We start from the raw sequence: 13,017 nt of genomic DNA, 5'->3' as shown, positions 1-13,017 counted from the left end.
AGGCTCCGGATGCGCAGGCTCAGCGGCCATGGCTCATGGGCCCAGCTGCTCCGCGGCATGTGGGATCTTCCCGAACCGGGGCACGAACCCGTGTCCCCTGCATCGGTAGGCGGACTCTCAACCACTGCGCCACCAGGGAAGCCCTCTTGCCACTTTATTATCCTGAACCTCCTTCTCAAGGACTAGGAGGACGGGCTGTGGATTTTCCCACACAGAAGTCCATCGAAATACCGCTTGCCCCTTTTCTCCTACCGGGACACTCTTTCTGAGTCCCCAGCTCATCTCCTGGACCTTGGGAAAGGTGTCGCCTGCCAGGCGCTGTCTCCAACTGCATTTTATAGTAGGGTTACTTCTCAGCAATCTCCTCAACGTGTAAAATTAATCAATTAATCAATCGTCACTTTATAGTATTCCAGCGGCCCCTGGGTAAATAGTTACATTAGCTCATAAAATCCCCAATTTGTCTTCCTGAGCGGAAGGAAAAAAACCATCAGAGAACCACTAAAGGCCTCCTGTTTCGGAGCCACAGCACCGCTGGCTCCAGATTGCCTGGCCAGGGGCTCGGAGAACGGGAGGCCGCCCGCTGACCGCAGCCAGGGCCGGGCAGCTCAGGCTGCCTCCTGCTACGGCCGGGGCCACAAGCGAAGTTTCTGGACCTGTGATTTGCTTCAGCCTCAGAACCCACAAAAAAAAGCAACGGTCAACGGGGTGACAAGATTGGCAATCAGCTCTTGACACCTCAAGGGCAGAATGGAGAGTGCAAGGTTCAGAATCAGGCTGGAATCCCCACTTGGTCCTGCTACTCAGCTGCTGGGTGACCTCAGCACAGCACTTAACCTCCTAACCTCAACTTCCTCAACAGAAAACGGGGGCTCAGGCAATGTACCTCAGAGGATTATTAAGAGAACAAAATGAGATAATGGCCATGAAACTGAGATAGTGCAGTGTTGTGCTAGTGATAGTGGCTATTTCTAAGGTAGGGTCACCCCACTGACCTCCATCCCTTTGAAGAGATGGAGGGGAGCCTGTGGGTCCTTAGCGTTTCACCCCACCAGGACCAGTAGGGCACCTTTGTGAGAATGAGGAAAAGGTGCCCCCAGGTTAGAGGCCTGCCCCTGGGTGCAGGCGTGGCAAAGCACAGATTGGATTTTGGCCTCCATGCGTTCCCTGAGCTGGCAGCCGCTATGCAGGACACAATACACAAGTCTAAGTGGAGACCCTGGGTCATCTCTGCCGTGAACCAGGAAGAGAAGAAGTTAAGCCAAGTGGCACTTTTACAAACAAAATTTTTGATGTTGGGCTCACTCCCTCACTTGAAGTATCCTAGAAAACATCAGCTTAGCAGAGAGACCTTCCTGGACCACCCTCTTTAAATTAGCAACTTCATTTTTACCTGCTTCACTTTTCTCCACAGCACTTACTACCCACCACCTGATACAACAGACATGTTATTATATACATACATATATAAGATGTATATATGTTTGTATATATGTGTGTATATTTATCTATATATAGATATATATAAAGATACATACATTTTTTTAGTGCCTTGTCTTCCCCTGTCTATAATAAAAGATCCATGAGGACAGGGATGGTCTTCTGTTTTGTTCCCTGTTTTATCCCTAGTACCTAGAACAGTGCCTGGTACATCGTAGGTTCTCGATAAATAAATACTTGCTGAGTGAGTGACTGAACTAAAATATTATTAAATAGAATAAATTTAATGATATCTTCCTAGAAAATGCTGTCCTGTGCTTTGGTTCAAACACCAGTTATTTTCAAAGGTGCGGGGTAGGCAGAAGAAACAGAGGCAGGGAAACCCTGTGTATTTGGTAGGGATAACAGTATTAGCCTTTTGTGTTGTGTAATATTCCATATAGATCAATGATCAGAAACCCTATTTAAGTCTGGCTGATTCTTTTACATATTCAAAAGCGATAAAGGATAAATTCATTTGGAAGGGGTGCTACTAATAAAGAAAAAGTCACATTACCTCTGCGCAAAAATAAACAATAGTCTCATTAGGAAATACGAGATCTTCAAGTGAAGAAATTCTGGGATGGGACCCAGCATGTTCCAATGCAGTATGCATGGGCTTTGGAGTCTGAAAGCCCCAAGTTCAAATTCCAATGAGCTGACAAGCCCTATGACCTTGCACAAACTGCTTAATCTGTCAGGCCCTAAATTTCCTTCACATTAAAATGTATATAACATCGACATGTACACACTGCTACATTTAAAAAGGATAACCAACAAGGACCTACTGTATAGCACAGGGAACTCTGCTCAATGCTGTGTGGCAGCCTGGATGGGAGAGGAGTTTGGGGGAGAATGGATACATGTATATTTATGGCTGAGTCCCTTTGCTGTGTACCTGAAACTATCACAACATTGTCAATTGGCTATACTCCAATATAATATAAAAAGTTTAAATAAACAAAATGTACATAACAATACCTATCCTGTATTGATGCTGTAAGAATTAAATGTTAAAAAGACTAAATAAGAAAATATATGTGAAAATACCTTAGAAATATGATACCCCCTTCTTATTTGGTAGGGTTACTCTTTTTTTTTTTTTTTTGCGGTACGCGGGCCTCTCACTGTTGTGTCCTTTCCCGTTGCGGAGCACAGGCTCCGGACGCACAGGCTCAGCGGCCACGGCTCACGGGCCCAGCCGCTCCGCAGCATGTGGGATCCTCCCGGACCGGGGCACGAACCCGCGTCCCCTGCATCGGCAGGCGGACTCTCAACCACTGCGCCACCAGGGAAGCCCGGTAGGGTTACTCTTAACCCAAAGTTCTAGACAGTTTAGAATGGTGAATGGTTTCCAACCATTCTATATCACCTGACACTTCTTATCTATAAATGGTTATTCCTCTCATATGCATCTATGTGTATGTGTGTACACATATATGTGTCTATACACACACATTGCTTACAGTCAGGACCCTGGATGAGTATCTATTTGTCTATTGACAAAAACCATTCCTCTTTCTTTTTCTTTTCTTTCTTTCTAACAGTGAACATGTATTAGTTATTATAAGCATTAGAAAAAAATATGGCTAATTCCACTGTGGAAAAGTAAAGTCATTTCTTAGAATATAAAGAAAGAAACCTTCTTTTACCCACATCATATTTTCCATGCTAAGTATATCATATCTTCAACTTTCAACCACATGAAGCTATAGAAGATAAGCAGATTTATGAAGACAAGGCAAAAATGCTTATTAAATTGGAGAATACATATCCTAAGAAAATCTCTTAAAAATAGTTTCAAAAATTGCACAATTTCCACTTCTTTTATTCACCCAGAAATATTAATCAGAAGAAAGTAATTGTATAAGCATGGGAACCACATTCCTTTGATTTTAATATGGTTCTTCAAAGCCAATTCAAATCCTTCAATTCAAGGCATTTCTTATAAACCTAAATCAATGAAAATGCAATGTACTTAGATTTTTGTTCTGTTTAGAGTCCCCAGGAAAAGGTCTCCCTCAGAGGCCAACCATGCACAGTCCGGCAGAGGGGAAATTTCCACAGCAGCTGTGCAAACACAAAGACTCACCTGGACCTTGACTGACATCTGTGGCAGCATTTTCAAAGGGAGGGAAAGGGAGAGGAGAGAAAGAGGGAGAAAAGGGAAGAAGAGTGTTAGCAGCACACACACACAATACACTGTGTCCTTGCATGGCTACCAAGTTCATGCAAGACTCCACAAATGCTCAGACTCTGAGCACCTAGTTCTACCGTCACCCAAAAACCACCCATGCAAGCCGAGGGGCCAAGCTCCCTTTTCACTGTGCATGTAGCAAGAGAGGTGAGCTTCACATCTGTCCGGAAAGACATCATCCTGGAATCAGATAGGGCTTCAAAGAGCTAAGCAGACTGGAATCCTGCAAGAATATTGGTTAAAATATTCTGGTTGATTTCTGCAATCCAACACCCAAGCAAATCCTCCTCCCCTCCAGTTACAGAACACTGGACATGAAGCCAAGCAAGGTTTCCCCACAGAGAGAAAAGATAATAATAAACCATTCCCTTGAGGAACAAAGGAAAAGGCATAAGAATTAAGAGCAAATTGCAGCGTTATTCACTTCATAAGACTGGAGGACACAAGATCACAAAACATTTATAATTCCCTCCCTCCCCAGTATTCCCAGTGACCATCCTTCATCACAGACAGCAGTGTGTGTGCATGAGATTGTGTGTGAGTAGATCACTTGCCACACAAATTGAAATTCTGCCTCTCCTAATTTTTCTCCTTGTGTTTCACACCATCATTAATGACAGAAATTGCCATTTGAAATCTCTTCTGACAACTACAAATAAACATCCAGCCTTGGGAAGGTTAATATTTGAATTAAACCAATGAACTTTCAAAAAGTGAAGAACGGTCCACTCCCATCATCTCCATGAATACAATCTCCTCCTCCTCCCCTCAAATGTAAAATAGAATTATGCTGGGGAAGCCCAACCAAGAGCAGCCCAAAGCATTGTTAAAATCCCTAGACCTGACCTGGTAGGATATACTACAGCTTAGGAAAAGGAATGGGGTTACTTCACGAAACCACTGGCCATCCAGGCCATCCTGGGTGACTCCCTTAGAATCACTGAATGGTGGGTCTGGGACATCCGTAGACATTATCTAGTTCAATTATTTTTTGCTAAGATGGAGGATGAAAAAAGGTTGAGAGACTTGTCCAAGGTCACACAGCTAGTTCAGGGAAGGGATCCTAGAAAAGACCCTGGATCTCTTGAATCCCACCCAATTCAATGTTCATTCAACTGAAACCCAGGTCCCTCCAGGGCATATGGGACCGGAATTCAGTTTGCAAGCTTAAGTGAGCACTGAAGCCGTGAGGAAGTGGTGAGAGCCTCCCAGTCACCCTATGCGCTTCTAATCTACAGCAATGAGATTTGCAGAGCGCCAGCGAGTTCCTCAGGGCTCTTGCCCCAACAGAATCCAGGCGCTGACTTCACCTGCAGCAACAGACAGGCATTTCTCCAGCCCACACCCTGCATTCCCTGGAAGCTGTATTTGCTCAATGAGACTTACAGAGAGCTCTAAATCATTCCTCAGCCACACCCACTTCCAGGTTTTCTGGTGAGTTGTTAGATTTAGGGGTGGAGTAGCAGCATGGAGGAAGAAAAGAGGCCAAACAGAAGAGGTGGAAAGGCAAAACACGCTGCGAAAATAACAAAGCAGAGCCATTAACCGTGACTGATGGACTGCCTAGAACAGTGGTCGTAAAAATACCCCTTCATTATGCAGGGTATCAAACTATTTACACATGGTGGAGTTCAGTGGTGAAAGTGTCAACACTGTTGTTCATAGAAACGCACTCTTCGTGGGCACCAAGACCCAAGGGAGACAGGACACCTTGGAACCCCAAAGTTCTTCTGACACTAAGTTGGGCACTGTATTTACAATCCTCAATTATGGAGACAGTCCAGGTTCAAATTCTGACCTGCTTGATGACCTTGAGTTAATCAGTGAATTTGATTGTTTCCTTCAGCTATAAGATGGGAAGATAACACAGCTTCCCTCGTGATAGTGTTATGATAATTAAATGAGATTAAATACTTGTAAATCACTTAACTCAGTACAAGGCAAACACTGCATAAACGTTAGCTGCGCTGATTGTTACCATTTTGAATTACCTCGGACAGAATTATCCAAATATGTTGACCAGATGGCTCCCTGAAAACACCAAGAGACCACAGGAAATTTTTTTTTAATTAATTAATTTATTTTTGGCTGCGTTGGGTCTTCGTTGCTGCATGCGGGCTTTCTCTAGTCGCGGCGAGTGGGGGCTACTCTTCGTTGCGGTGCGCGGGCTTCTCATTGCGGTGGATTCCCTTGTTGCGGAGCACGGGCTCTAGGCTCGCGGGCTCAGTAGTTGTGGCTCACGGGCTCTAGTGCACAGGCTCAGTAGTTGTGGCGCACGGGCTTAGTTGCTCCGCGGCATGTGGGATCTTCCCGGACCAGGGATCGAACCTGTGTCCCCTGCATTGGCAGGTGGATTCCTAACCACTGCACCACCAGGGAAGCCTGACAACAGGAATTAAGTTGTATTTCGTTTGGTGATTTGGGTTCAACTTTTCTGCTTGTGAACGAAGACGTTGCTCCAGCCCTCCCCTCCTTCTGGGTCTCTTTCCTGTAAGGTCGGATCTTAACAAACGGCACCGAGAAACAGAGGAAAGCTTCAAGTGAGCTTTATTAGGGAGCGCTCCCGGGCGAGGTTCACTGGTCCGAGAGAAAGGGGCCAGAGAAGTCGCACCCGGGTGAGGGTTGGGCAAGATTTTACAGGGGAAGAAGGGAAAAGGGTGTGGTGAATCTGGGAGGGCCAGGGTATTCCTTATTTGGTGGTCTTTTCGGGTATCCTGGGGGACCCTTAGTCCCGCCCCTCGAAAGGCGGGAAGGCTGGGCTGGTTTCAAAGTCCCCAGGTCAGTTCCTGGAACTGGGTGGTCCGGAATGTCTCCAGGGCAGTTTCTGGAACTGGGTGGTCCGGAGAATTTCGTTCTGATGCAACCTGTGAATCTGATTGTGTTCCCCTGCCTCGGGCCAGTTGGCCTTACATTTCCTCCCTCCCACTCCTCAGTGAGAATTGGGGTAAAGGGGAGTTCAAAAATTCTAGGTGAGCAGAAGTAGGGGGCAAAACAAATTCCATTCTTATTTCTTTTGTTTTCCCTCCTGAAGCCTTAATACAGCCCAGTTCTAGTCCTGCATATAAAAAATACAGTATCTCCTCTTGCCAAAGAGGGGCAACAGACCACGAAAAACCCTCTTTAGCTGAGGGGTCAGTGTCCAAGCTCAGTTCCTGATTGTGGCGCCAAGCCAGAGGCAGTTCTGAGCATTCATGTCCAACCTGAGGAAAAGAGACACAGTATCACCTGGCACCTGTTCCAAGAAGCAGTGAGTGACCTGAATCTCTGCACTCAATTCTGACCAACAGAATGAAATGGCAAAGGCTGGGGTGTGGCAGTGGGAGAGCGGAATGGGGGGAGATCGGAAGCTCCACAGTACCCATCTGGTATATCGTGCGTCCAGCATCGTTTCCCCTTCTTTTTGTATCAAGTCCCAGTTGTCTTCTGGGGAATCTCTTTTCCCACGCTTAATCCCTGTGGTTTGGTAAAGATGACCCCCACCCTCACCCTGGCTCCAAGGGTACATATGTCCTGCAGGCCAAGTCATAGGGATTAACACAGAGAAAGGGGGCTCCACAGCTGGATTACTGGCACTCAGGCTCTGGCTCTTCAGGCTGCATGGACTTTGTGCCAGTCACCTGAGTTTTCTGTGCTTCAGTCTCCTTATCTGTAAAATGGGTGTGTTAATAGTTCCTACCTCCTAGGGTTGTTAGGAGGCGCTCAGAACAGTGCCTAGCATCTAGAAAGGCCTCAGTTAATGTTAGCTGGTAATTTTATTACCTTCATATATGGGAGGGCAAGGGTATTTTTTAGAAAAGCAACCTTTCTTGTGGTTACACAGCAAGGAAGTCTGACTTAGGATGCAGCTGGGGGTTTCTAACTCCATGCCTTGCTGCCTCCCCACTTCCAAGGTGGTCATCCCCAGAGCACTTCAGGCTGTCATTGCTGCTGGTACACAGCCTGGAGTCTGTGTATGAGGCAACAACACTGGGCCCTAGGACGGATCAGAGGAGATATATATATATATATGTGTGTGTGTGTGTATCAATTTTTTGATAGATAAAAAGTGGGCGCAAATTGCCAACGAAAAGGCAGTTGCCAACCAGATGAGATTGATCCAGGGGAGTTGGCATCCTCTCCTGTGCCAACACTTCCTCAGCCCCCTCCTGCTGTTTTATTTTCTCACACTGCTAGGCCTGTAGTTTTCCAGAGCGCCACTGCATTTAAATCTATATTCTATTTTCTCTCCTAGAAAATAGGTCAGACCCAAGGCAGAGTTCACCAGGTGGGGTCCCAGAAGGTTTGGCTGCACCTCGCCTCCAGGAGCCTGGCTGTGCAGCCTGCCCCATGCTCCCCAAAGCTCCTCCAGGGACGTGGGGTGGGTGTTTGGAGGTATAAAAGTAGCAAGTGGGGGAATCTTGGACTTCTGCCTCTTGAAATGATCTAGCCCAAGTGAGAGGTGAGGTGGGAGGGCTCCCCGGGTTGAGCCATATTCTGCAACAGCAGCAGATGGAGGGTCCTTTCGTTCCCCCACCTGGTTAGAAGAACCACATCTCCCCAAATTGCAGGAAATTGTTTCCCTTTAACTTTAAAATAACCACGCTGAGCATACTCACTTGTGGCTGAAATTATTGTTGAATACGCAGTAAGCGTCCGTGGGGCACTGAGTAGAGGTGGGACTGCCCTAATTTACTTCTTCCCTGGTTGTGATGCCAAAGAGAGTGGGTGAAGGGTGGCAGTGGCTTTCAAATCCTTTTCCTCTCTTGTGGCTTTCCCATCCCTGGTTTGAGCATGGCACTCCTAACAGAGGTGGCCCCAGCCTGGATCAGAACTCCTTTTCATCAGGGTCCCACCCCCAACAATGTCTCAAGCACCTGCCATCCACCGAGGTCAGTGTGAGTGCCAGAGCTTGGAAGACAGGAGAGGGAAGGTGCCAGTTTATATGGGCCGGTCCTCAGCCCTCCTGTCAACCAGCAGAAGGAACTAACATGAATGGAGCAGGTCCTGCCTGGAGCCTGTGCATTTGCTATTCCGCTGCCTGCCAGAACAGTCTTTGTCAGACAGATGTAAGACTGGTCCTCACTTTCTTCAGGTATCCATTCAAATGTTCCTTCTTAGAAAGATTTTTCTCTAACCACCTTCTCTAAAATGGGGACCCTCCTCTACCATTGACCCAGCTTTTCCTTTCTTTATGGCACTAATCACTATCTGACATTATAGGATGGGTCTGTTTTTATTGTTTAAATCCCCCTTGGAATATAAGCTTCATGAGAGCAGTACTGCCTGTTTCATTCACTGCTTGTATCCCCAGTGTTTAAGGAGGAGCTGGCCTACAAGATGTGCTCAGCAATATGCAATGAATAGTGACTAGATCATCTCAATTGATACAACTCACTGATATAGATGTTATTGGTGTCTCCATTTACACATGAGAAAATTGAGGCTCAGAGAAGTTAAGGTCTGTGCCTATGGACAGAAAGGCAGAGCTGGGATTGGACTCTGGGTCTGTCTTAATGCCCTTACTCGATTACGAACCCTGTTTTCTTCAGCGTTGGCCTCATTATCAGGTGAGTTGTCTCCATATGGTAACAAAGATGGAATCTGGCAGCTCTAGAGAAAAGAGAGCAGCCTATTTCCTGCTAATTCCAGTAAATTCCCTGGGAAGGCTCTCATTGGTTTGGCTTAGGTCACATGTCTGTTCCAGAGCCAATTACTGTGTCTATCATCACATACCAGAGGATGAATTGGGGGATAAAATGGGGTAATGCCTCTACGTCCCTGGCGCAAATCAATACTAATCATAAAAAAGCTCACATTTATTGAGGATCCTCTGTGTGCTGGGCACTGTCCTCAGTGCTTAATATACATCTTCTCATTTAATTCTCACCACAACCCTAACAGGTAGGAACATTATTCATCCCATTTTACAGATAATGAAATTAAGACCCAGTGAAGCAGCTCTGTCATTACTAACACATCTTATACTCAGAGTAGCACATCAGATAAGGGTCAACCTATACTTCTGAATAAAAGAGTAAACCAGGATAGGTACCATCTGACCCATCAAGCTATAAATTAGGGATACGAATACTGGGCATCTCATAGGAGCGAGAAAAAGGCATAGCCCAGGCAGAAGGAGGCGGCCAAATGCAGTGTGACCGTAAGTCTGGACAACTGGAGTTCCTGCCTGGGCTGTACACTTTAGAGGAGCCTGCCCTGGCCCTCCTGAAGCCACATCCCACCACATGAACTGAGCAGTCCACAGGGCCAGCTGGATTTTCCCACCCAGCACCAGCAACACCTGCCACTAACCCCGAGGACACTCAGGTACTCAGGTACTCTGAATTCCTTGCCCAAACTGCCCCAAATCCATGTGGGCCTCTTCCCTGTGTCCCTTCTCCCCAAAGCAGACCGACCCACTGATGTGTGTACTCTTGTGTCAAGAAATGGCCAAGGGGAAGCTATCTGCAGGAGCTGTTGACTTCTACAAGCTGGGGCACCCACAAAAAATGTGCACAAGGATATCTGTGGTGCTGCAACTGGAGAGAAGGGAGGCTGACCCCTAGCCTCCATGTGTATTCTTATCCCAGGCCCACAAACATCGGGCAGGTTTTCAACTCAGGATTACACCTGACTTAACATTAGGAGAAAAAAAATTCAAAAGGCAAAGACTGCATCTCCCCAACAGTCTATCCTTTCTTGCCCCTGAAGAAAATGAGCATAAGATTCTTCCCTCTACTTCAGGAACAAATATATAGAAACAGTATTTTTTTTTTTTTTTTTTTAGTTGAGAGCTAAAGCAAACTTCCAGCAGCAAAGAGGCTGGGTTTCCTGCATTCTGGGGCTTTTTCTGGCTCTCAGTATCTGAGCTCTTCAAACACAGGAAGAGCTGTCTTTCCACAAAAGGCCAGGTGGTATTAGCTTCATCCCCGACACAGAGCCCATTTATCCGCCTTTGTAGAAGACTGAGCCCTCCCAAGCCCTGGTGCTGTTTGCTTTTGTTCTTTGATGCTAATGACTCCAGATTGCAAGATGGAGCGGAGGGGTAGCTGCTGTGTCAGGTGCCAGGCTGCCTGGGAAGGCAGCGGCGGGGAGAGGGGCAGGATGAAAAACAGGAAGGAACGAGGATGGCACTCCCGTGAGCCAGGTCTCCGCTGCTCCCGAACACTTTAGGGGCTACAACACACTTGTAGTGGCTGTGGCTTGAGGAGCCTGAGCTTGACTGACAGTTGGGAGAAGAGGGAATCTACTTGTTACAGATACAGTCGGAGATCAGTGCAGACAGTGGGCTTTGTTCTTCGTGATTTTTTTTTTTTTAATTCTTTAGAGGTTCTGAGCACAGACGGGGGTTAAAGCAATCTGGGCTTTAAATCCTGTCTTCGCTATTTGTTATTAAAAATATTTTTGTTCAGTTTCTTACTTTACCTTCCTCTTCAGCCGCATGGGAATAATGGCAGTGGAGTCAATTCAGCTAGAAGCACCCACGCATCCCTAAAAGTCAATGTGCTATGCAAAATCACGTAGTAGAAACCACAGGGCTTACAGGGAAAATAGGATTGGGGCACAGTACCCCAAAACTTCATCAGTGACACATAATGAAAGATAGGAACCCGTTTTACACGTGTTAATGGTTAAGGAATGCATAAATGATACAGTAAGTATAGCGCTTGAAAAAGACCTGAAGTTGCTTGTGGAAGTGGGAAACTTGCAAGTTGCTTTGAAGTAATGAAAGAAGGGTCATCTGAAGTTGGACAGGAAGTTATATCACCAGATGCTGGGTGTGGCTCATAACATGCCTGGTAACTGAAGTAGCTGGCACGTGTTCAGGTGTGTGCGCTTCGTGCATTCCTACACAGTTTGGTTCATCTGGCTGCAGTTTTCTGCCTTCACCTAGAGCTTCTCATGGGCAAAATCATGCACAATCAAAAGCAAAATTATTATGCTCAAATTGTTCCCTAATATATCAATAGCATTGGAACAAATTTGCATTTTCGAAACAAGCATTATAGCAGAACTGACTGTACCTAATTGAAATGACTGCTATGAGGACCAAATGAGATGATTCATACAAAGTGCTTGGTACAACGCCAGGCACAGGGTAAATATTCAATAAACACTTACTGAAACTGTTATTATTAATGTTTCTTCTGGCTTGTTGACACCTCCCTTGTAAACGGAAAGTACCCAGTTGAGCCTTCTATCCAGCCTTGCAAACAAAAGGCATCTCTAGCTAACTGCTAACTCCCCACCTTAGGCCATGAGGCTGGCACCTGCAGTAGGCCACCACCTAACAAGACAAGGGTTTTAGAAAAGTTCTCATAGCAGATGGACACTGCTGGAGACAGGCTCCAAGTGCCAACTTCTTAGGTAAAGAAATGGGTGTTGGCCTCCCCAAATGAGCATGACCCACAGGGAGAAAAGTACACACCCGCATCTCAGAGAACACCAGGAAATCAAAGGAGAAACTGACCAACATGAGAGGATGCCCCATCATCTGGCAGCATAAGAGAGGAGTGCATCACAGGAGGGGAAAGAAATCAGTCAATCCTCAAATTAGGAAAACAGCCTAGATGCAGACATTTTCAATCTCCCTGTCTCCTGCAGAGAGCACAGGGTTAAGAGGCAGGAAGAGCTGCGTGAAAATCCTGGCTCTTCCACACACTATGTATATGAGCTCATGCACGTTAGCTAACCTGAGACTCAACTTCCCCACCTGTAAAATGGGGACAATCTACTTATCTTCCGTTCCGCAAGATGAAAAGAGTTCACGGGGACTGATGTTAGGGTTATAAGGAGCTAATGTATGCAAAAGCACTGAGAGGGTGTCTGGCACTGAGGGAGTGCTAATCAATGCTGGTGAATCGTAATTATTACATTTCCTCACCTGAGCGATTTCCATGAGACAGAGTTTTTGCCCTCTTTCTAAGAATTCCTCGCTCTCTGGAAAGACTAACTCCTCAGGGCTTATGCCAATTAGAAGAATGATCTGGAAGAAGCAAGGGTTTCAGTGGAGGTGAGTTCTGCAAATTCTGCAATTCAGTAGTACAAAGAGCCTTGGAAGAGGAGGCTTATGTCTGCTCCTCTGTAGGGGGCGCTGTTGTAGAATGTGGGAAACAGCCCCACGCTTAGAATCAGAAGCCCTGGGGTTTTTGTTTTGTTTTCCTAAAATTTTTATTGTGGTAAAATACACATAACATAAAAGTTACCATCTTAACCATTTTTAAGTGCACAGTTCAGTGGCATAAAGTACGTTCATAATGTTGTGCAACCATCACCCATTTCCAGAACTCTTTTCATCTTGCAGATCTGAAAGTCTTGTACCTATTAAACAACAGCTATCTATATGTCCTGCACCCAGCCAC

The 13,017-nt window shown here is 46.0% G+C and overlaps 1 protein-coding gene across 15 annotated transcripts in view; it reads right to left on the bottom strand.

Moving 5' to 3' along the window:
- The window catches only part of NRXN3 (neurexin 3), a 1,711,975-nt gene that overhangs the window by 1,605,268 nt on the left and 93,690 nt on the right, over window positions 1-13,017 (bottom strand). For all 15 annotated transcript variants that reach the window (XM_060295131.1, XM_060295132.1, XM_060295124.1 and 12 more), the window contains exon 3: window positions 3,572-3,589. In XM_060295131.1, the coding sequence (XP_060151114.1) occupies window positions 3,572-3,589 (18 nt within the window). The remainder of the gene's footprint in view (window positions 1-3,571; window positions 3,590-13,017) is intronic.

Source organism: Globicephala melas, chromosome 2 (assembly GCF_963455315.2).
Source record: "Globicephala melas chromosome 2, mGloMel1.2, whole genome shotgun sequence".
Lineage (NCBI taxonomy): Eukaryota > Metazoa > Chordata > Mammalia > Artiodactyla > Delphinidae > Globicephala > Globicephala melas.
Note: the sequence above shows the minus strand (reverse complement) of the source record. Positions and strands in the feature narration are given on the sequence as shown.